This window comes from Equus przewalskii, chromosome 4, assembly GCF_037783145.1.
Source record: "Equus przewalskii isolate Varuska chromosome 4, EquPr2, whole genome shotgun sequence".
Taxonomy (NCBI): Eukaryota; Metazoa; Chordata; class Mammalia; order Perissodactyla; family Equidae; genus Equus; species Equus przewalskii.
Window position 1 is genome coordinate 48,989,075 of NC_091834.1, and position 24,016 is coordinate 49,013,090.

At 37.0% G+C, this 24,016-nt stretch overlaps 1 protein-coding gene across 5 annotated transcripts in view; it reads right to left on the reverse strand.

Moving 5' to 3' along the window:
- CRPPA (CDP-L-ribitol pyrophosphorylase A) overlaps positions 1 to 24,016 on the reverse strand; it is a 283,050-nt gene that overhangs the window by 187,839 nt on the left and 71,195 nt on the right. For all 5 annotated transcript variants that reach the window (XR_011539068.1, XM_070615818.1, XM_070615820.1 and 2 more), the window contains exons 4-5: positions 11,332 to 11,436; positions 3,560 to 3,605 (exon numbers count right to left, since the gene is read on the reverse strand). Coding sequence is in view for 4 of the 5 variants with exons in the window: in XM_070615818.1 (XP_070471919.1) it covers positions 3,560 to 3,605; positions 11,332 to 11,436 (151 nt within the window). In the remaining variant the exon portion in view is untranslated. The remainder of the gene's footprint in view (positions 1 to 3,559; positions 3,606 to 11,331; positions 11,437 to 24,016) is intronic.

Genomic DNA, 24,016 nt, shown 5'->3' on the forward strand with positions numbered 1-24,016 from the left:
CCACCTGCAAAATGTATCACCTGTTACAGCATTATTGTAAAGAATAAATGAGATGACATACATAACGCACCTGGCATGAGTGTGCCATGTGCTCCAAGTCCTGGCTTTAAACCTTGACAAAAATGCATACATTCCAATATTATATCATCTCTCTAAAAAAAGAAAAAACATATAAATGATATAGGGATAGAAACACTGGATTCCAATATGCATCTGCTGGAAGCAGGTAGAGTGGTAACGTGGGAGGGAAGGGCACCTATTCCCATAATTTAAGGCCTTAGATTCTAAGGGAAAAAAATGTAGCTGCACCCTTCAACATATCACTCAATTCAACTCAATATTAGAAGATACAAAGGAAAAAAAGAAGAGACATTCTTCACGCCTTCATTGAATCACAGTCTAAAAGAGGTTCGCATTGAGTTATGGGCAATGCTGAAATCCAAAAAGCTCTTAACATTAAAAAAAAATTTTAATTGTTTTTATATGTAGATTTGGTGGCAAAACCAATCCTAAACTTGAACTGGATAGAAGCTCTATATAGTCATTTTTCTTGCATTGAGCATAAACATTCATGCATTATACATTTCATTATGTGGTGAGGTCCCAAATCCCACTGGTAATGAGATATAATATACAATGTATTGCAGTAGCTGCTGAAAATACAAAGTATTTCAAATTCCAAAACACACATAGGCCAAGGATTTCAAAGAGGGGAATCTGAACAATTTCTGTTTCAGAAAAAAAAGGTAGAATAACTGTATAAAAGGTAAAATGCCTAAGGTAGGAACTTGTAGTTAAGAATATATTTTCTGGGGGCCGGCCCCATGGCCAAGTGATTAAGTTGGCACGCTCCACTTCAGCGGCCCAGGGTTTCAACAGTTCGGATCCTGGGCACGGACATGGCACCACTCATCAGGCCATGCTGAGGCAGGGTCCCACATGCCACAACTAGAAGGATCCACAACTAAAATATACAACTATGTACTGGGGGGATTTGGGGAGAAAAAGCAGGGGAAAAAAAAAGATTGGCAATAGTTGTTAGCTCAGGTGCCAATCTTAAAAGAAAAAAAGAATATATTTTTTATCTTATTTAAATTAGTATTTGCTTAGAACTCTTGAATATCCTATAAAATGGAAACAATAACACTACTTACATCATTGAATTCCTGGAGAAGCAAGAGATAAATGCTTTAAACAATGTCTAGCACCAAGTAAGTACCCAACAAACGCTGTGTAGTAGAAGTACCTAGAAAAATACTCTGAGCATTTGCTAGGAAAAGGCAAACAGGTGAATATATAGCTCAGATAGTTAGTCTGCCATGTACCATATTATATTTGGGAATTTTCTTTTAAAAAATCGAGGAGTTTTTTTTTTCCTATGCCCAGAGGAATTTCTACCATCAGGCCTCAGAGATCTTAGTGCAAGTCATGAAGGCAGGCAGTAATCTCACATGAGCATACAGCATCTGGAGCTGATAGAGCATAATAAGACTTCAAGCTCCTCATGCAATAAAGATATTATTTAGAAAGAAATGAACTATAAAAGACTGTGAAGAGCCACCTAAAGGAATACTTCTGGAATTTAATGTACAAACTAATCAGAGTTTTTGTTAAAATTCAGATTCTGATTTAATGTGGTGGGACCAGACATTCTGCACTCAAGTTCTCAAGCAATCACGAAGCTGCTGGTCTAGAGGCCCACGCTGAAAGCAGGAAGGCCCCAGGGCAGTGGTCCTCAAAGTATACAAGCAACATCAGAATCTCCTGGGAAGTTACTAGAAACGCAAACCCTAGAGCATCAGCAAACTCTTAAAGCTTATTCACCTAAATCAGCTATTTACATCCAGTCAGACAGATTACTTTTCCTGAGAATAAAAGTAGAATATTTTTTAAATATTTTAAAAATAACAGCAGCATACTAGAACATGTTACCTAAACAAGAAAAACAGTTTCTCTCTGCAAAGTTTCCAAAACTATAGCCCCTGCAATTATACTGAAAATGTAGGCTTTTACATAAGAAGGCTGCTCTGAGAATATATAGGAAAAGTATTGAAATGTGTAGAATCCTCAGCTGAATTACTTACCAACTTACAAAATAGGTCATTTCCATTTGACCTAGGTAATAGAAATATATAACTTTGTGAAGAAACCAAACTGAGTTTTATATTTCCTTGTGTTGAGAACATAACCAACCACATCATGGTTTACCCAATTTCTCCAGAGTAACGTTTACACATTGCCTGCCTCATGTGTAAATATATGTCAACATTTTGATTTATAGCTATAGATGATCTGTTTACATACACAGATACACAAATGCACAAATTACAGTATATTAATGGTTTGAAACACAATATACTTGAAGGACAAAAAACTTGAGGGTAAGCTACAAATGTAGAATGTCATGATCAGAGAAAAGATTTCAGTTTTCTGAATGTGAAGCCAATTGATTGTTAAACAGGTTTTCCCAAAATTTTTAAATAAACTGATACATTCAGAATTCAGATCCAGTATTTTTTTTCCACTTCAAAGTTTGAACTCAGAAATTTACCTCTCAATCAAAATCTGAGTACATAGGTCTATCCTTAATCCATTTTTGAAGGAGTCAGTTACTAACAAATTGTAAAGCACCACACTTGCTTCAAGATTGGCATCCCGATTTTTCCTAGAACCATATATATTTAACAGTGGTGCTGTCAGGAGACATCTTTGATGTCACACCAGGGGACGGGGAGGGAGGGAGGGAAGATGCTTTTGCCGTCTAGTGAATATAGACTTGGCATGCTGCAAAGCAACCTACAATGCACAAAACAGTGCCCTCAACAAAGAATCCCCCAGCCTAAAATGCCAATAGTGCCGAGGTCACAAAACTCCGATTTAAATGATGAGGCTGCAAAAATACAGAATGAATGTCCTTTGTGCATCATTACATTCCTAGCATGGTATTAAGCACAACAATAAATATTGATTGATTATTAAAAAAGCTACCTCTGTGTAACTGGGATCTTAGAGTCATAAAGATGAAAAAAGAACGAGAAAGGGGGTATTACCCATGCAATGGCTAAAATTATGTAATAAAATTGTAATCATTATCAGAACCAAAAAGGAATTTAAAAATCGCCCAGTCCAGTTTCTCTATTTTGGGAGAATTCTTTCTCATATGAAAGACGCTGTCTAATGTACTGACATGAGAGTGTTTGCGGGGGGCGGAGAAAGAGGTGTTGCCAGTCCCCTTAGGGGTAATAATAAAATATCTTTATAAATTTATTGAAATATTTTCTCTTCTAATAGTGTCAATGCCCCATACTTTTCTCAAATTAATAAAGTATTTCCTTTATAAAAATTGAAAGGAATGTGACATAAATCATGATAAGTGATATTTCATAAGCAGGAGAAACAAAAGAAATGCAATTACTTTAAAAAAAACACACACACAGAGCTCTGTGGCCTACAGGCATTTATACTTGTGAGAATTCTGGGATTTAAAATGTCATGAGAAATTCTGAACTGGCTTACATTGTTGAAACACAGGAACTGACAGTCACAAGGACAAACATACCCTTAATAATCGATTCAGCTGCATACAGATCTCGTTTGTAGGTCACCTAAAGGACAGATAAACCTCATTAGACTTAACAGAGCAGGAAGGAATGCAAAAGCAATAAAGTTATGCCCCCAAGGAAATTCTTGATTTTGGGGAAACTATAAACACATAATACTGACAAGAGATATTATATGGCAGTGGTTACCAAAATCTTATCAATATAACTGAAGTTATATATGAAAGATAACGTGGTGTTTAAATAAGAGTATTAGCAATACTATCTAATAATAAGCTTTTACGTTGTAGGGAAGGAAGCAAAAGTATGCATAACAAAAATCACCAAATTGCATTTTTAGTTGAAATGAGATCATTCTCAAAAGTCAATTCACATTAAGAGGGACTTCTCTCTGAAATGAATATATCTGTATTCACCCAGACAAGGTCCACCATGTAAATTTTTTATTAACACATGGCTCTGATACCAAGAGCCTAGAGGGTACCACCATATACATACAAACAACCATGATCTTTCCCTAAGAACATACGGTCTCCTTGTGTTTATAACCTGTTCCTTGTAATATAACCTCCCATGGTCCTATGGCAGATATTTCCCAGACCACAGCCAATGAGCTCAGGTGCAGAGCGTGTCAGGTGCATTGCACTGCAGAATTAGTTCTCCTATATCTCAGAGCAGTGGGAAAATACAATAAATAATGAACTATACAAGTAAGTTCTCTAGGGTCTTAAGAGCTCATCATTCAAGTGCCCAGATGATTACTATAGAAATAGTCTAAAAGTCCACTTTGAGAAATACTCTCGAAATTAATACTTTTCTGCACCTATAATTTGGGCTTTTTTTCCTCCAGCTTATCTCATAACTAAACTTGCAGAGAAACTTGGTTCAGCTCAAGTGGTTCAGGCATTTCTACCCAAAACAGATTCCCCTGCTATGCCTTTCTCTGGCAGGTAAATCCTGGTCCAAAACTATACCCTACAATCCAGAATCAAAGTAGCAGCTAATTTGTAAGACAGCTGGGAAGTCACTCAAGCATTCAAGCAATCTGTTTGAAAATCAAATGTGACATGGCTGCATTATCTCTAAAACAAGCACATGCCAACCAAAATTAGGACTACAGTTACTGATCCTCAACACAATTCTATTATCTGGAAAAAAAAATAGAAAACAGGTTCATGCTACGAATTTTACCAAATTAAAGAATGCATTGATCTCATTCATTCATTCAACAAATATGTATCAAATAACCACTATGTTCTAGGTCCTGTTCTAAGTGCTGGGAATAGAGCAATGAAAAGAGTGAGCAAAACTCAACCTGTGGAGGGGCCAGCCCAGTGGCACAGCAGTTAAGTTCATGCGCTCTGCTTCAGCAGCCCGGGGTTCTCTGGTCTAGATCCCAGGCATGGACCCACGCACCACTTATCAAGCCATGCCGTGGAGACATCCCACATATAAAATAGAGGAAGATGGGTATGGATATTAGCTCAGGGCCAATCTTCCTCAGCAAAAAGAGGAGAACTGGCAGTGGATGTTAGCTCAGGGCTAATCTTCCTCAAAAAAACACAAACAAAAACAAAAGAACTCACCCTGTGGAGACTACATTTTGGTGAAGAAATTTTTCTTATAAGAATTGAATAAGTTTTTCTTTTATTTTCTTGAAAATACAAAGTTAACTAGATATCTGAAATCAGGCCTCAATATTTGCAATTTAAATGAGACTCCTTGTTTTCAATAATAATTGTCTGCTGTGTGGGGTAAACTCGGGGGAGAAATTAATGGGAAGATGCCTCATTACCATAATGCATTTTTTATTCCTTCCTGCTTTGAGGGGTAAAACTGCATTCTAAATTAAAATGGAATAATTGTGTAAATATCTTCCTTTTTTTCAAATAGATCTTGATGGGTTTTTCAAGTTAAAGAAAAATTGGTCTCAAATACTAAAATGCTTTATCTAGCACACTTGCAAGGCTAACATTTTTGCAATGGAGTCAGTCTTATAAATAAAATATATGTTTTTATTACCTACAGGTCCTTTCTCCACTCATACTAAATAATTGTATAAACAAGAATTTCTTTTGCATACTTTTTCTTGTAGGCTGGGGATACCCACTATACACATATTAAAGCTTTTTTGATTTTTATTAATATCTTCTACATACAGCCTTAGTGAATACCTCAACTACACTTCTCAACACTGATTTAGTGAAGATAAACTACAAAATATTTGTGACAAACTTGTAAAGTACTGTGTTTAAAAATAGCCTTATCTTATTTTAAATAAAACAGCTAACATACTTCAAAGGGAATAGTACTTGAAAATGTTGTAATTCTGAGATAATGAGTTATTTTTTTCCATCAAACTTTTACAGTAATATGAGTTGGCCTTTCCTTATTTTTAATTTTAAAAAATTTAATAAGCAGTTTTGATTTTCTTCTGTCAGCATGATTTGTAGTTTTCCTTTGACCTTGCACAATACCTTATCATGGAAAATAGTTACCTAAAAAAAAAAATCAACCCTGTAGTGATGGAAGAAATTTCACACTGTGTTCATTAGAGGCTCACGGGCCACCTGAAGACCGATGGAGGCGCACCATGCAGCTGAGGCTCTGGGCCCCACATCTGCTGCTCACCTGGTTAAGCTCAGTTTTTGTCTGTTTTGTTTGACTGTGCTTCTATAAAACATTTCATCTGAGAAAAATGTGTATCAAAAAAAAAATATATATATGTATGTATACGTAAATGTATATTCAATAGAAGAGCAACCTGAAGTTGAGAGCCACAGAGGTAGTCATCTTCTCACTTCTAGACTAGAGCTCTCTCAGCTACCTCAAGGTGACTTCCAAGGGACACTATGACCCCTATTTTGTGTTGCTCTATCTGTGGTGACACTTAATATAGTAAATTAGACAGACTTTTCAGAGAAAAGTCTAGTTGTCACCATCTTACATAAGTTAGACTACACTTAATGTTCTCTCATCTTTTACCTCATAGAAAAATGAATATGTAACTCCAATAATGAGAAGAAAGTCAGAAGATCTTAAATTTTAAAGATATAGAATGTTTATTAAATAAAAATTTATATTTGGGGGACATTTATTATATTTATTTCCATTTCATCCATTACGTCTACCCAGAAAATATTCTTTCCTCCAGACTGGATAACTAGATGAAAACCTCTAAAAAGAAACAATGTAACCACATTGTATTTTTGAGGTTAAAAAGCAAAAAGTGAGAATATTTTGTGTCTTTTGTTTTTAACAAAGATGCTAGAACACTTGGATCTTCAAAAATGTAGTTCCCATCAAAAGAAATCCTCAAAAGTCAGTCATTCCAATAATATTGTGATGACTCAAACACTTCAGAAACTCCTTCTAAAGAAGCTCTTTCAGACAATGGAACACAGTTGTTGGATTTCTTCAATAAGAATTATAAATTTTGGCTTATGGTTATAACTTTATAGTTTTAAAATTTATGGTTATAAATTTTTTTATGCTTTAAGAATGGTTTTAACATTTAGAAACGAAGTCTATTCAATTAGGTCTGCATAGTGCAGTAAGTGACCAAGTGTTTCAGTATATTGGCACAAAACTACAGTACAACATAAATTAAAGGAATGGAAGTTCTTATGTAGACTACATGAAATTCCACCAAAATAAGAGTGTGTTCATTAAGGTCTGGCAAAGCACAACTCCTCAGAGAAGGCATGAGAGTCAATCCCCATTACCAGAGTCAGTCCTGTCCTCTTTGTGGTTGGTCACTCTAGAGGAGAGTCGGGGCGGGAGTGGGGGGTGGGGGGGAGTTAGTCATTCATGGAGATGTCCTCTATCCTGCATGGTGATTTGAAAAGAATTGATGTTTTTTCCAGGACACAGAGGAGCTACTGTAGGAAAGCTGGCATCAACTCTGAATGTTTACTTTTTGCATTTACTTCTACAAAAAAGAAAAAAGTAGGTAAAAAAAAAATAATAACCCTCCTGGGATTTCTGGTGGCAATTGAAATAATAGTCCTACATGCAATAATGAGAAATTTCTAGGCATTCCTCACACCACTACGGTGGTGAACTCTGACTATTGAGGGGTAGGGGAAGGCATCCTGGCTCAGAATTCTCTCCTGTCTTACAGTTTTATGGTAGTGAAATGCCTCTTTTTTTTTTTTTAGATTGGCACCTGGGCTAACAACTGTTGCCAATCTTCCTCTTTTTTTTTTTCTTAAGGATTGGCACCTGGGCTATCAACTGTTACCAATCTTTTCTTTTTGTTTTTCTGCTTTTTCTCCCCAAACTGCCCCTGTACACAGTTGCACATCTTAGTCACAGGTCCTTCTAGTTGTGGGATATGGGACGCTGCCTCAACGTGGCCTGACGAGCAGTACCATGTCCGCGCCCAGGATCCGAACCCTGGGCCGCCGCAGTGGAGCACGCAAACTTAACCACTCGGCCACGGAGCCGGCCCCTGAAATGCCTCTTGAAATGCATTTTTCATTGCATCATATCTCTCAATCATGTTCCAGCTACTTGGTCCTTCCACCTGAGTTTAGTATCAGTTTTAGCATAATTATACTAAATTATTTTTCAATATTCAAATTTTTAAAAATGGTAGCATATTTGGAATTGGCATAGAATTAGAAGACTAACTTCAAAGTGCAGATTCCATTGCTTTGATTTAAACAGCAAGTGAAATAAATGATAAGACCACAAAGTTAATTATATTAGAAGCTACACTAAAGACAACTCATACAATGTCATCAAAAGAGGCTAAATCAACATCTAGGAAAATGTAAAGAAGATCAAAAAAGAAAAAGGTGGAGGATGACAAGAGACAGAAGGCAGGAGGAGGAAATAGGGAGCCTGAAACAACTACAATACTTGCACTCAAAATAATTTCACCTCAATTAACAGAAGAAATGTGGTACCTAATTAAGACCTCATCACTGCCATTTGAGACTTCTTGCCCAGTCCATTGCACTACATGCCCTCTTAGCATCCGAGATCCCATTGAGGAACATCATTATTCAAACATCATTCATAGGAGTGGGCCTTCCGGCCTCCCTCCCAGTTTGGAAAGTGATACTATGAAGATGATCCCTCTGGGCCTAAGAGGGTGTCACCTTTGGCATGTGTATTACTTTCCTAGGGCTGCTACAACAAAGTGCCACGAACTGGCGGCTTAAAACAACAGAAATTTCTCTCTCACAGTCCTGGAGGCTAGAAGTCTGAAATCCAGGTATGGGCAGGACCATGAGCCCCTCTGAAGGCTTCAGGGAAAACTTTTTCTCAGCCTCTTCCTAGTTTTATGTGGTTGTAGTCATCCTTGGGCTTCCTTTGCTTGCAGATACGTCACTCCATACTCTGCCTGCATCCTGATTGGCATTCTCCCTTTATCTGTGTCTGTATCTCATCTCCTATTCTTCTATGTTGGATTTAGGGTCTACTCTATGCCAGGATGACTTCATCTTAATTAGATGATCTTGATTAGATCTGCAAAGACTCTCTTTTCAAAAAAGGTCACATTCATAGGTGCCAGGGGTTAGGACCTGAACATATCTCTTTTTTGGGGGGACACAATTCAACCCACAACAGCCTATATGAAATGACTCAGCAGAGGAACAAAAAGAAGCACTTGGAAAGGCCAATCACTGCCTCAGTGTACTGACATTCATTGCACAAAAAAGGGAGGCAGAGTACCAAGGTGGGAGGACTGACACTGTGTTGCTGGAGGAAGCAGTGAAATATGAGATTTCACCAAAAAAATACTGAAATAAATTTGTGAAGATGGAGTGGAGTGCTGCTTTCCTTTCACCTGAAGACCTCAGCGTGCTTTACAAGTTTGAAGGCGGCTCAGAATACCCACAAGAGGTAGATAATCACACACCCTAAGATGTCAACAAGGAGGCCAGAGAGTGTTGACATGTTAGCAGCAATAAATGGTCTCAGAGTTTCCCCTTTTTTTACATAGCCTGCAAATTACATCTAACAGATAGACAAAGGGGGCTCTACAGACATGTGGGTCAGAATCTTTAACAAAATACCTAACTGCTCATTACCAAAATCCTCACAATTAATATGCATATCACCACCTGAGCCACATATAGAAAAGGATAAACAGAATGAATAAAATGTTTGCCTGCTGGGTTGATGACATTTGGATATCCTTAAAAGAGCAATAATACTGCATAAATTTTCTCCACCAGGCAATAATCCAGGCATATCAATGTTTTGGAATCTTAGAACTCACTTTAAATATGTGTGAGCTGATCCTAGCATGCAGCAAGGCCCATCATGTTACTATGTAAAATACCTAACCAACTCATAGGGCTTTCTGTTTTGTGTTAAAGTCAATGAGGAAATATGCTTTTGGATCCAAATAATCTTAGAGTTAAGATGAATCTTTACTAATCAGATTTAGGTGGGTGCTTTATAGATTTCATCCAAAATTTCAAAAGCAGCAATACTGATTTCAAAATTATGAAGTGGCTCTACAATTCTATTTCAGAATATACTGTTCTCGGGCCGGCTCCATGGCCGAGTGGTTAAGTTTACGCACTCCGCTGCTGCGGCCCAGGGTTCGGATCCTGGGCGCGGACATGGCACCGCTCGTCAGGCCACGTTGAGGAGGCCTCCCACATCCCACAACTAGAAGGACCTGCAACTAAGATATACAACTGTGTACTGGGGGGGGTTGGGGAGATAAAGCAGGAAAAAAAAAAATTGGCAACAGTTGATAGCCCAGGTGCCAATCCTTAAAAAAAAAAGGAAGATTGGCAACAGTTGTTAGCCCAGGTGCCAATCTTTAAAAAAAAAAAAAAAGAATATACTGTTTAATTCAACACATATCTACCTAACAAAACAGAGGGAGGTCACCCTGTAAAACACCCCTGCCTCAACAGGAAGCTGTAGTATGATAGTGCTACAACTACTACATTTCCTCCAAAAGGGAGAAGTTTGCCATTAGAAGAGCTGCCATAGGAAAGAGTCCAATCCCTCATGGGGGGCAGCAAGTGGGTCCAGACTTCCACTGCACTGAGTCGGAACTGTGGCAACCCAGTCAAGTTGGAGCCACCACCCCAAGGGCTTGAAGGAAATGTTGCTATTGTGGGAAGCAGAGTTTTATCCTCAATCCCATTGAGGATAAGGCAACCAAGTAAAAGGATATATACAGATAACAAGGGGGAAATAAGGTGAATAAAACAATCTTACTGGCTAAAATGGAATTTGTTTGAATAAATTATCACAAAGCGAATTTTCTTGAAACCAAGCAATAGAAAGGATGCTATACTTTGATGGCTCAGAAGACCCAATGAGATTGTTAATTCCTTTAATGTATGCACGCACACACACACACACACGTTTTCCTTAGAAATATTCATTGTTTCAGTATGAAACCAAGTATTTTTATACTACTTCCCCATTTTCTAAAGCTCCTGGGAAGTGCTTGTACTTGCAGAGTGTGTCTTTAGAAATGACAGATAAGGGGCCAGCCCAGTGGCGCAGCAGTTCAGTGTATACGTTCCGCTTCTCGGCGGCCTAGGGTTCACCAGTTTGGATCCCAGGTGCAGACACGGCACTGCCTGGCAAAAAGCCATGCTGTGGCAGGCATCCCACATATAAAAAGTAGAGGAAGATGGGCACAGATGTTAGCTCAGGGCCAGTTTTCCTCAGCAAAAAGAGGAGGATTGGCAGTAGTTAGCTCAAGGCTAATCTTCCCCCCCCTAAAAAAAAACACGACAGATAAGCACAGATGAGACCCAGAGCAAAGTGCCAACTTCCTTACCTTCCACAGATCAGGCGATCCTTCCACAAGTTTGGCTTTCGTGTGACAGTATTTTAGAGCCAATTGCAAACACTCAGTTCCAAATTCCAAGTCATAGTCACTACACTAGGTAAAAAAAAAAAAAAGAGTTAAACTAAAATAGAATTTTAATTAAAATTAAACCTTTTATTTCATAATCAATTGCATACAGAAAAGGGGCCAGAGAACTCATAAACTCTTTAATCAGCTACTGATTAATCAAGTCATAGAACAATTTTCCCTATGCCCTAAAAGCCAAACAAAACAAATAGAAAATAGAAATGTTGCGGTCATAAGAGTTTTGAACTTCCTCAATAGTTTCAGGTGTCAGATTAAATATAATACTTTATTTCCTTTGCTCACAAACCACATTTCTAAACGTGTTTCTAAAATGCCTGAAGGCATGGGTGAGGCTCACCGTATCAGAACTTGAATTTAAGAAATATATGTATCCATAAAAACCCAAATCCCCCATCTTATATTTGCATCAAGATATTTGCAGATCACAGCTCTCTTCTTCATTTTAATATTTAAAATATCAATATATCCTTTTTTAAAAGGATATTTAGATTCTGAACATAAAAACAGTTCATTCTTTCATTGTGAGAAAAAAATGTAAAGGCCTCCCCTAGATCTAGTAAAATACAAGCATTTTAAGCAGAACCACCACAATAATGAATGTAATATAATTTAGCTGAATAATACTGAGGACTTATCATGTCTAAGCTTTGTATTAAGTACCTGCATATAAATTTAAATAGTCACGTATTATTTCCTCCGGTAACTCAGGCCTAGAAGGGGAGGCTGATCTACAGCAAATATTTTGCAACAGAATGTGATGGATGAAGCACTAGAAGCATATCCAGAAGTAGTCGAGGGATAAAATATTTAACACTGTGTGAGTGCACCAGGGAAAGCCTATCAGAGGAAAAGGTCTCTGATCTCCTCTTTAAATACTGAATAAAACTGGAGGAGAGAGATATGTCTTTAAGGCAAAAGGTGCCATAGGAAGTTACAGAGGTGTCAGACATCTGGAAGATTCTCATTTTAGAAAGAGCATATCCATATAAAAAGTACTTCAGGAAAGCAATGAATATGAATATGCCATTTACCACCCTTTATCAACGGTTTGTGAAATTAATGGACAAGAAAATATAATGGTCAAATATACACAGTTTCCCAAATCAACCAAAACAGTCTCAGTTTAAATTTTCTATTCTGATATACTCCATAACATGACATATTTCCTATGTATTTTCATTTTTAACATAGTATTATCAGCAGTGGTCACATTTAAACAAGTTAAGATGAATTTTGGTAAACCTCCACTTGGTACTTCCAGCATCTTCACAGTCTCATCTGCTAGTATGTGAGATGTACGTACAGTGAACAGAGTTCTCTCTTTAACACAAGGTTAAATACCAAAGATTGCTAGTAACAACCCTTTTCCTGACTCTTTCCAAAGCACGATATCAAAAATATTCTTGGTCGGGGTCGGCTTGGTTAAGTTCACGCACTCCACTGTGGCGGCCCAGGGTTCGGATCCTGGGCGCGGACATGGCACCGCTCGTCAGGCCACGTTGAGGCGGCCTCCCACATCCCACAACTAGAAGGACCTGCAACTAAGATGTGCAGCTGTGTACAGGGGCAGTTTGGGGAGATAAAGCAGAAAAAAAAAAAAAGATTGGCAACAGTTGATAGCCCAGGTGCCAATCTTTAAAAAAAAAAAAGTTAAAAAAAATATATTCTTGAACAGCCTTAAAAATGCTCACAAAGTACATACTCAGAGGAGCCCATAGGAAGAGCTACTTCTTTCCCATCTTGGGTGGTGGCGAGAGAATAACTTGATGCTGTGCTCCTGCCAGCCATGCGATGTACTAGCCAACATAGCAACAGCCTACAAATTACATGAAGCCTTTATCATCCCAGTCACCAGGGTCAATAGGAAACCTGAAAAGTTGTAGGTCAGGTATATATATGAAATATACACCAGAAATAGAGGCTGAGCAATCATGGAAAAAAGAGTAGTCTGAATTTGTCATTCATTGTATAGACCAATATTACCACGACTTATAGGATTTGGGGTAATTTTTTTGCAATAGAACCTTGCTTTCACAATGAATTCAAGAAATCCATGCTTACCAAAAAATTCCGAATTTCTGTTTCTCAAGAACATTGATGATGGATTTCTACTTTTGTCTGGGATATAGAAAGCTGAGAAAAAAATGATGCTCATTTCTGAACAAAAGATAAGGCAGATAAACTACAAAAGCACCACTTTTTCTTGAACCCATCGAAGTTGAGGTCACCAGATGACAAAATAGCCTTAAATCTAAGGAAAAGCACACCTCCCCGCAAGGAGAAAGAGGATGCCACCACCAGCTCACCTGTGGCAGAACATAAAAGAAAGAAACACTGGGCGTTGCATAGGCAGGTAAGACGAAATCAGCTACAAATTTCAAGAAACTGCTAAATACTGAGTGGAGGCTACTGGGCGAATATAGAACCTCTTAGAGCCTCAGTCACAACAGGATTTACAGAATTTACACCCATTTGCAGCCTCCTCTTCAGCAACCTGCTACTGGGTGCTCATAAAGTGGTGTAATATTATTTGAAGGTGACTGTGATAAGATATACATTCTAAAGTCCAGGCAATCACTAAACAAACATTTTTTAAGTTAAAAATAAGAAGTCAATAGTGGTAAGATACAATCAAAAAAAAGGCAAAATTAATACAATGACAAACAGAAAAACAAAAAAGAACAAGGAACAGGTGGAACAAATAGAAAACCACCAGCAAGATGGTAGATTTTAATCAAGAAAGTTAATCAATGTGTAAGTGTACAAAATGACATTTACTACTATCCAGGATGGGGGTCACAGTGATATCACTGATCACATGAGAAATACACACACACAGATGCTGATAACCATCTGCCTCCCTAAACTTGGTGCCCAAAATAGTGGAACAATGTTCTCCCCAGGCAGCAGTCCTAAGGACACTGTTTTCAGAGGTCCCTGGATACACAGTCTAGCCCAGTCACATTACAGTGAAGCTCATGAAGCTCACAGCCGACTAGCCCCACTTACAAAACCCACCAAGTCCAATCACTTCAAACACAAGCATGAGCAGAAAACCCACATTTAACTGAAACACAAGGAGAGACTCTAACGTGAAAGATAAGACCAAAAAGGAAAAAAAAAGTATGGTATTTTGGAGGAAGTGGAAACTATGCAGTAAAAAAAAGATAAAGATGAAGTGTTTATACTCGTAAAATAAGACAGCATAATATCTCAAAGGATGGAAAATGTGAGAGAAAAAGATAACAGATGACTTGATCACATAGGCCAATATTTAAAGAAAAAAAAAGAAAAGTGGGAAGGAAAGAACAAAAAAGGGTATGATAAGGGGGCTGGCCTGGTGGCACAGTGATTAAGTTCACACATTCCACTTCAGTGGCCCGGGGCTCGCCAGCTCAGATCCTGGGTGTGGACCTACGCCACTTGTCAAGCCACGCTGTGGCAGCGTCTCACATATAAAATAGAGGAAGATGGGCATGGATCTCAGTACAGGGCCAGTCTTCCTCAGCAAAAAGAGGAGAATTGGTGGCAGATGTTAGCTCAGGGCTAATCTTCCTCAAAAACAAACACCACCAATAACAACAAAAACTGTTTTCTGTCTCTATGGGTTTGCCTTTTCCCGAATGTAATATACTTGGAATCATGCAGTACATAGCGTATTCAGATTGCCTTCTTTCACTCAGTAATATGCTTTTAAGATTCCTCCACATCTTTCATGTCTTGATGGATCACTTTTTAGCAGTGAATAATATTCCATTAGCTGGATGTACCACAATTTGTGTATGCATTCACCTACTAAGGGACATCTTGGATGCTTCCAAGTTTTGGCAATTATGAAAAAAGTTGGTATGTTTTTCTGTAGATATAAGTTTTCAACTCATTTCAGTAAATTGAAGAAGTGCAATTGCTGGGTCAGTAAATTGAAAAAGTGCAATTGCTGGGTCATACGGTAAGACTATGTTTAGTTTTGTAAGCAACTGCCAAACTGTCTTCAAAAGTGGCTGTACCATTTTGCATTCCCACCAGCAATGAATGAGAATCCCTATTACTCCACATCCTCACCATCATTAGGTATTGTCAGTGTTCTGGATTTTGACCTCTCTGATAGATGTGTGGTGCTATCTCATTGTTGTTTTAATTTGCGTTTTCCTAGTGGCATATGATGTGAAGCACATTTTCATATGCTTATTTACCATCTGTGTATCTTCTTTGGTGAAGTGTCTCCTCAGATCTTTTACCATTTTATTAATTGAGTTGTTCATTTTCTTATTGTTGATTTTTAGGAGTTCTTTGTATATTTTGGATAACAGTCCTTTATCACATGTCTTTTGCAAATATATTCCCCCAAATTGTGGCTTGTCTTTTCATTCTCTTCAAAGCATGTTTTGAAGAGCAGAAGTTTTTAATTTTAATGAAGTCCAGCTTATCAGTTCTTTCTTTCATAGATCATGCCTTTGTTATCGTACCTAAAAAGTAACCACAACCCCTGGTCATCTAGGTTTTCTCCAATGTTATCTTTAAAAGTTCTATAGCTGTGTTTTACATTTAGGTCTATGATCCATTTTGAGTTAATTTTTGTGAAGAATATAAAGTCTGTGTCTAGATTCATTTTTTTGCATGTAGATGTCCGGTTGTCCCATCACCAATTATTGAAAAGACTCTCTCTGTTCCATTGTATTGGCTTTGTTCCTTTGACAAAAACCAGTTGACTATATTTACATGGGTCTACTTCTGGGCTCTCTATTTTGTTCCATTGAGTGATTTGTCTGTTCTTTCACCAATACCACACTGTCTTGATCACCATAGTTTTACAAGAAGCCTTGAAGTTGAGTGGTGTCAAGTCTTCCAACTTTGTTCTTTTCCTTCATATTACATGGGCAATTCTGGATCTTTTGCCTCCCCATATAAACTTTAGAAAAGTTTAGCAATAAACATTTTACCAATATCTACAAAAAACTTGCTGGGTTTTTTGATTGGGATTGCATTCAGTGTACAGATCAAATTGGGAAAAACTGACATCTGATAATATTGAGTCTTCACATCCATGAACACAGAATCTCTCTCCATTTATTGAGTTTGATTTTGCTCATCAGAGTTTTGTAGTTTTATTCATATAGATCTCACACATATTTTGTTAGACTTTTAACCAAGCATTTCCTTTTGGGGGCACTAATACAAATGGTTGTATTTTTAATTTCAAATTCCACCTGTTCATTGCCGGTCTATAGGAAAGTGATAGACTGTTCTATATTAACCTTGAATCCTGCAACTTTTCTACAATAACTTATTAGTTCCAGGAGTTTTTTGTCTGTTCTTTCAGATTTTCTACATAGATGATTATGTCATCTACAAAGAAAGTTTTCTTAGGTCCTTCCCAATCAAAATACTTATTTCCTTCTCTTGTCTTATTCATTTTCTAGGAATTCCAGTATGATGTTGAAAAGGAATGGTGAGAGGGGATCTCCTTGCCTTGCTCCTGATCTTGGTGGGAAAAAAGCTTCTAGTTGCTCATCATTAAGCATGATGATAGCTGTAGTTTATTTGTAGACAGTTTTTATCAAGTTGAGGAAGTTCCCCTCTATTCCTAGTTTGCTGAGAGTTTTTCTCATGAATGGGAGCTGGATTTTCTCAAATAATTTTTCTGCATCTATAGACATGTTCACTTGATTTTCCGTTTTTAGCCTGTTGATGTGATGTATCGCAAGAATTGATTTTGTAAAATTGAATTAGTCTTAAACACCTGGGATAAATCCCACTCTACAGTTGTAGTGAGTTGTAGTCTATAAGTTTTTATATACGTTAGATTCTTTCTGCTAATATTCTATTGAGGATATTTGCACTTATGTTCATGAAAGATATTGGTCTTAGTTTTCTTTCCTTTTAATGCTTTGATTTTGGTATTAAGCTGGCATCAGAATGAGTTAGCAAGTCCTCGCTCTCCTTCTATCTCCTAGAAAAGACTGTAGAGAATTGGTATAATTTCTTTCTTAAATGTTCGTTAGAATTCACAGGTGAACCCATCTGGGCATGGCATTTTCTATTTTGGAAAAATATTAACTATTGATTCAATTTCTTTAATAAATTTAGGTCTATTCTGATTGTCTCTTCCTGTGTGAGTTTTGATAGATGGAGTCTTTCAAGGAATTGGTCCATTTCATCTAGGTTATCAAATTTGAGGACAGAGAATTCTTCATATTATTCCTTTATTAAGCATTGGTTCTATAAAGATGTCCCATTTTGTTTCTGATATTAGTAATTTGTGTTTTCTCTTTTCTTCTCAGTGTAGCTTATTGATTTTATTAATCTTTTCAGAGAACTAGCTTTCAGTTCTGCTGATTTTGTCCACTGATTTTCTGCTTTTCATTTCATTGATTTCTGCACTAATATTACTTTTCTTCTACTTACTTTGGAATTAATTTGTCTTTTCCTAATTTCCTAATATGAATGTTAGATTACTGATTAGATCTTTTTTCTTTTCTAATATATACATTAGAAGATATATATTTCCCTTTAAGTATTGCTTTTGCTGTACCCCAAAATTTTGATAAGTTGCGTTTTTGTTTGTGTTTAGTTCAACATATTATTAATTTCTCTTGAGATTTATTCTTTGACTGATGTGTTATTTAGAAATGCACCATTTAATCTCGAAGTACTTGGGGATTTTTTTAATCTTCCTATTATTGATTTCCAGTTTAATTCCACTGTGGTCTGAGAGCAGATGTATAATGTATAAAAACATTATATGTTGTTTTAAATTTGTTAAGCTGTGTTTTATGGCCCAGAACCTGACCTATCTTGATGAATGTTCCATGTGAACTTGCAAAGAACACGTTCTTTGGTACTGTTGTATACAGTAGTTGATTGATTGATGGTGGCATTGAGTTCAATTATGTCCTTACTGATTCTTCTGCCTACTGGATCTGCCCATTTCTAATAGAAGGGTGTTGATGCCTCCAACTTAGTAGTGGATTCACCCACTTCTCCCGGCAGTGCTATCATTTTTGCCTCATGTACTTTAAAGCTCTGTTGTTATGCATATAAATCAATATATAAATAATATATATAATAAAGGATTATTATGTCTTCTTGGAGAAATAACTCCTTTACGTAATATCCCCCTTTATCCCTGATTACTTTCTCTGAAGTCTGCTCCGTCTAAAATTAATATAACTACTCCCACCCATCTTTTGATTAGTATTAGCCTTGTATATCTTTCTCCATCCCTTTATTTTTAATCTATGTCTTTCTATTTAAAGTGGATACCTTGTAGATAACAGAGTTGGGTCTTCTTTTTTAACCCCATCTGACAATCTCTACCTTTAAATTGGTGTATTTAGACCACTGATGTTTAAAGTGATCATTGATATAGTTGGATTAACATCTACCATATTTGTTACTGTTTTCTGTTTGTGGCCCTTATTTTTTGTTTCTGTTCTTTTTCTGCCTTTTGTCATTTGAATTGAGCATTTCATACAATTCCTTTTTCCTCCTTTCTTAGTATGTCAGCAATACATTTTTTTTTACTTTTTTAGTGGTTGCCCTAGAGTTTGCAATATACAGTCACCACTTATCCAAGTCCACTTTCAAATAACACTATACCACTTCATAGGCAGTGCAAGTACCTTATGATAACAAAATATTCCTAATTCTTCCCTCCTTTCCCTTGTGTCATTGATGTCATTCAATTCTGTTAGGTAAATTAAGAAGAAAAATATAGGTTTTTCTTTTACCTTCACTTATTTATTTTCCAATGCTTTTCTTTTCTTTATGTAAATCTGAGTTTCTGTTCTCTATCATTTTCCTTTTCTCTGAGGAACTTCTTTTAACACTTTTGGAAGACAGTTCTACTGGCAACAAATTCCTTCAATGTTTGTCTGAGAAAGTCTTTATTACTCCTTTACTTTTAGATGATAATTTTAAGGAGTGGAGAATTCTAGGTTGGTGGTTTTTTTCTCTCAACACTTCAAAAATTTTACTCCACTCTTTTCTTGTTTGCATGATTTCTAAGGAGAAATTGGATATAATTCTTATCCTCTTTGCTCCTCTATAAAGTAAGGTGTTTTATCTCCTCTGGCTTTCTTCAAGGTTATTTCTCTTTGATTTTCTGCAGTTTGAATATCACATGTCTAGGTGTAGTTCATTTGGTATTTATCCTGCTTGGTATTCTCTGAGCTTCCTGGATCTGTAGTTTGGTGTCCGACATTAATTTCAAAAAATTGTCAGTCATGATTGCTTCAAATATTCTCTTCCTTTCTCACTTTCTTCTCTTTCTAGTATTCCCATTATATGTATGTTATTCTTTTTGTAGTTGTCCCATAGTTTTTGGAAATTCTGTTCTGTTTCTTTCCAGTCTTTTTTTTCTTTCTGCTTTTCAGTTTTGGAAGGTTCTATTGAGACATTCTCAAGCTCAGAGATTCTTCCCTCAGCTGTGTCTAGTCCACTAATGAGCCCAACAATATTTTTGATCTCTAGCATTTTTTAAATTTTTTCATGGATTTTCCATCTTTCTGATTACACTGCTCATCTGTTTGCATGCTGTCTACTTTAACTGTTGGAACCCTTAGTACATCAATCATATTTGTTTTAAATTCCCTGTTCAATAATTCCAACATTTCTGACTCTGGTTCTGATGCTTACTCTGTCTATCCAAACTGTGTTTTTTATCTTCTATTGCGCCTTGCAGTTTTTTTTTTTTTTTTTTTTGATAACCATATTTGATGTATTGGGTAAAAAGAACTGCAGTAAATAGGCCTTTAGTAATGTGGTCATGCTGTTGGGGGAGGGGAAGCATTCTATAGTCCTATGATTAGGTCATGGTCAATTCATGAGTCTGTGCCTCTAGACTGCGAACTTCACAAGTGCTCTCAGTTCCCCACCATTAGGTGGGGTAGGATAGCTAGAGTGGACTAGAATGGGGTATATACCTTCCCCTGGGTAAGTTAGGCTCCAAAAAAACAGCTTAGGCTCTGGTAAAACAGATTCTCTGGAGTGCAGGCCTTGTTAAGAAGAACAGAATGTACTAGAGTATTTCAAATTGGTTACTTTTCCCCTTACTCTGCCAGAAGCAGGAGGGGATTCTTCTCAGCTATTCACTGTGAGAACCTGGTTGACCTCCTGTAAATAAAACTCACAAAAGTGGGAGGTGTCCCCATGACTGGGTCCCCCTGGAGTTTTTAGCTCTCAGACTTGTCCTCACTGGGTCTGCTGTAATTCATCAATTGTGATTTAGGTTTTCCTATCCTGGCTCTGCTTCCTATGGTGATTTCTGTTTATGGAATTTTGCTCCAGTAAGTCATGATTCTCTGTATCTGCCTTTTTGTCTCTGCAATTTTGAGGACAGCAGTTTGCCCTGTGATCTCATTTTTCTGATGGATCTAAGAAGAGTTGTTGATTTTCAGTTTGTTCAACTTTTCACTTGTTGTTAGGATACACTGAGAACCTCTAGACTCCTTATAAGCATGAGAAAGCAGAAGTTCCCAATATACTCTTTCTCAGGAGACCACAGGAGATGGTGCTCCACAACAATGAGGAGTAAAATGAGAAAAAGGAAGACATAAAATACAGAAAGAAGGATATCCTAACACAGGAGAGGAGTAAAGAGAATTACTAGGACAGTAGTGAAGAATAGTCTCAAGCTGATTGCTATGCAAGAGGAGGCAGAATGAGAAACCAGGTGAGAGACAAGATTGTGGTTCCTCAGGAGGGGTGACTACAAATGGAAAATAAAAGGTACATAAACATACAGATTAAGAATGAATAGAATCTCTTTGGAAGGTCTCAGGAGAAACTGTTTGCCCCTGGGAAGAAAGACTAAGGGACAGAGTTGACATGGGGACTTTATTCTTACCCTTGCCATGTGTACACTGTCTTTGTATTACCTATGGGAAAAAAAATCATGTAATATTTACATAGTATAATGTAATATGCAATATAAATGTTATACTCCCAAGAAATAGATGCTTACAACTAAGAGTTAACAATTTTGTTTCCTAACATATATTTAATACTTTCAACAAATCAGTCTGATGTTCTGGTGGTAATTAAGTTGCAGAACATTTAAAGCCCTAAAGACCTCAAACTGAAAACAACGTATGTGTATTATTACATTATAAAATATGATATCTGGCTGCTATTATGATAAACATAGAGATATTAATTTTCTCACATGTTAATTTGTTCTTATCTTTTTTTCTAACAGTAATTGAAAGCGATTTGAAAGCTGTACATTAAAATTCATAGCCAAAAAAAAACATAATAGCCATGTGAGATGTCTGGTACAGTGTCTAGTTTATGGCTATTCCTTGATAAAGTCCGGATACTTAGTGGTTATAACCTTAGATAGTTAACCATACAAATCAGGGTTTAAGAAGTAGCCAGAAGCTAATCAGTAATATCTAACTGTTGTGTAGAGTTCTGTATTCTCTGTAATGATATTGGGGGTAGCTCTGACAATGCGCAACATCTTCTCCCTCTACTTTCCCTTACACCCAATTTCCGTTAAGAAAAATAGAAGAAAAATTAGCAGTGAAATTAGAAGAATAAAGATAGAAAATGAAACAAAAAATTTAAAGTATAACAAAAGTTATTCTCAATTGTGACTATAAGAATAACAGATCTTCTCTTCTCATTTTGCAGTGTGCTGTAAACTGCACATAGTTGAAGTTTTCTTATTACATGTATTTTGTTTTTCTGTTCTTTTCTATAGAGCAAAGTGACTATTTAGTGTCTAATAACATAAGTAATAGTCTGTAATATACCTCCCATACTGTTCGACATTTTCCATGGATCATCACCCTGTAGCCAACCTCCTTCCCTGCCCTTTCTGCTGTACCATCCTCTCTGTTATGCTGCAGGACACTCAAACTCACTACAATAGGTTCCTCACCTCCTAGTTCTGAAGGAATATTCACTGATTGCCATCACATCTACTGCTTTTCCCAACCACTACTTACTCTAGGGCTTAAAGGTAGGGTTAACATTCCAGATCCCTACTGCACTGCTTCCATGCAAAACCTTCTATCCTTCCAAAATTTGTGTCATCTGGCGAAATCTTTCAACCTTCGTAACATTATCATCTCTCACTACTTCGCAGGCTCTGCAGTTTTAGGCACATGGATCAGTCTTTATTTTTACTCCAACTATTGACATTATCCTGGCTGAATTCAAGGTCCACGTGCACAAACTTTCAAATACTCTAGCAGTTTCCTTGACCTTTATCTTCACTTGAAACAAATAATTTCTGTAATCAAACCTGGAAACATAACTTTATTTCTGTGGCTCCTCTAAAATTTTTAATTTCCACAACTCAGTTTCTGACCAGAACCTCCATCCATCATTTCTCTTAACCTCTCCTCACATTAAAGTTGCCCTTTTACCTCACTGAGGTGTCCAATTCTCTAAAACTTCCATTTGCTCTTGGTTAGAAAACTCCCATTTTCTTAGACTGCCCTTAATCAACCAGGAGACTATGGCGAAAGGCATGGGGAATTTTATTACTAGCCTCCCAACTACCTGATCTCTTGTCCCTCCATTAGATCTCCTTTATGAACTCCAACTACAAATTAATCATATAATCTGTTTATTTTCTGAATCTGTAGTTCATATTTTTGAGTTGTATAGTTTGAAGAAACAAATAACCTACAATTTTCATTATGAAAAAGCTTAACCCACTCCCTTCACCTTTCTTTGTCTTCCCCAGAGGCAATCATTTTTCCTTCTTTCAACTAACTATTCTAGTCCTCATCTCCACATTTAACAGTAAACTAATGCTGATTAATAAATACACAATCTCAGTGGCAGGTAGCAATAAACTTATTTCTCACACACACGGCTGTAGGATGGCTGAGATGACTGTCTTTCAGGCTGTAGGTTGGCTGTGGCAGCTCTGATTCAGGGGTCGTACTTTGCAGGCCAGGCTAGAGGAGCAGCAACCAACCAAAATATGCCTTCCTTTTGGTAATAGCAGAAGCATAAGAGAGAAAGCCCAACAACACAAGCACATTTAAGCTTCTGCCTGTATCACATCTGCTAAAATCCCAAAGCCAGCTAGGAGGCCAAATCCAGAATCAAGGAGAAAGGAAACATACTTCACTGTCCAGGAGGCCATGGCAAGGGTGCAAAAGTAGAACACCATAGCAGAAGACTGAAGAATCAGGATCAAATCATTTACTTATTACACCATATCTATAAATAACATAGTTTTGATGCTGCCTCTTAATTCTCTGAGTTGGCCATCATCTATGGAAGAATTTTGTCTTCTCTCCTCCCAACCTCACCACAATACATACTAACACTTCTCATTCTCCACTTCAGTATCACAATTTTGGTTGAATTGAGTGTTTACATCATCAACTATGTGAACACTAGTCAAAGCTAAGTCAAATATTATAACTTCTCTTCTACACAAGTCTTTGTTTTCCTTCTAATTAGAACTTATCTTTTAAATGTTTAGTTTTCTATATACTTATGACCAAACACTCAGCGAATTGTCTAAAATTACTCTGAAGATGTTCAGACACATAAGACATTACTTTAATATTTCTGAAGAAGCCACCCATGGAGTCTTCTGACCTTTTTTAACATACAC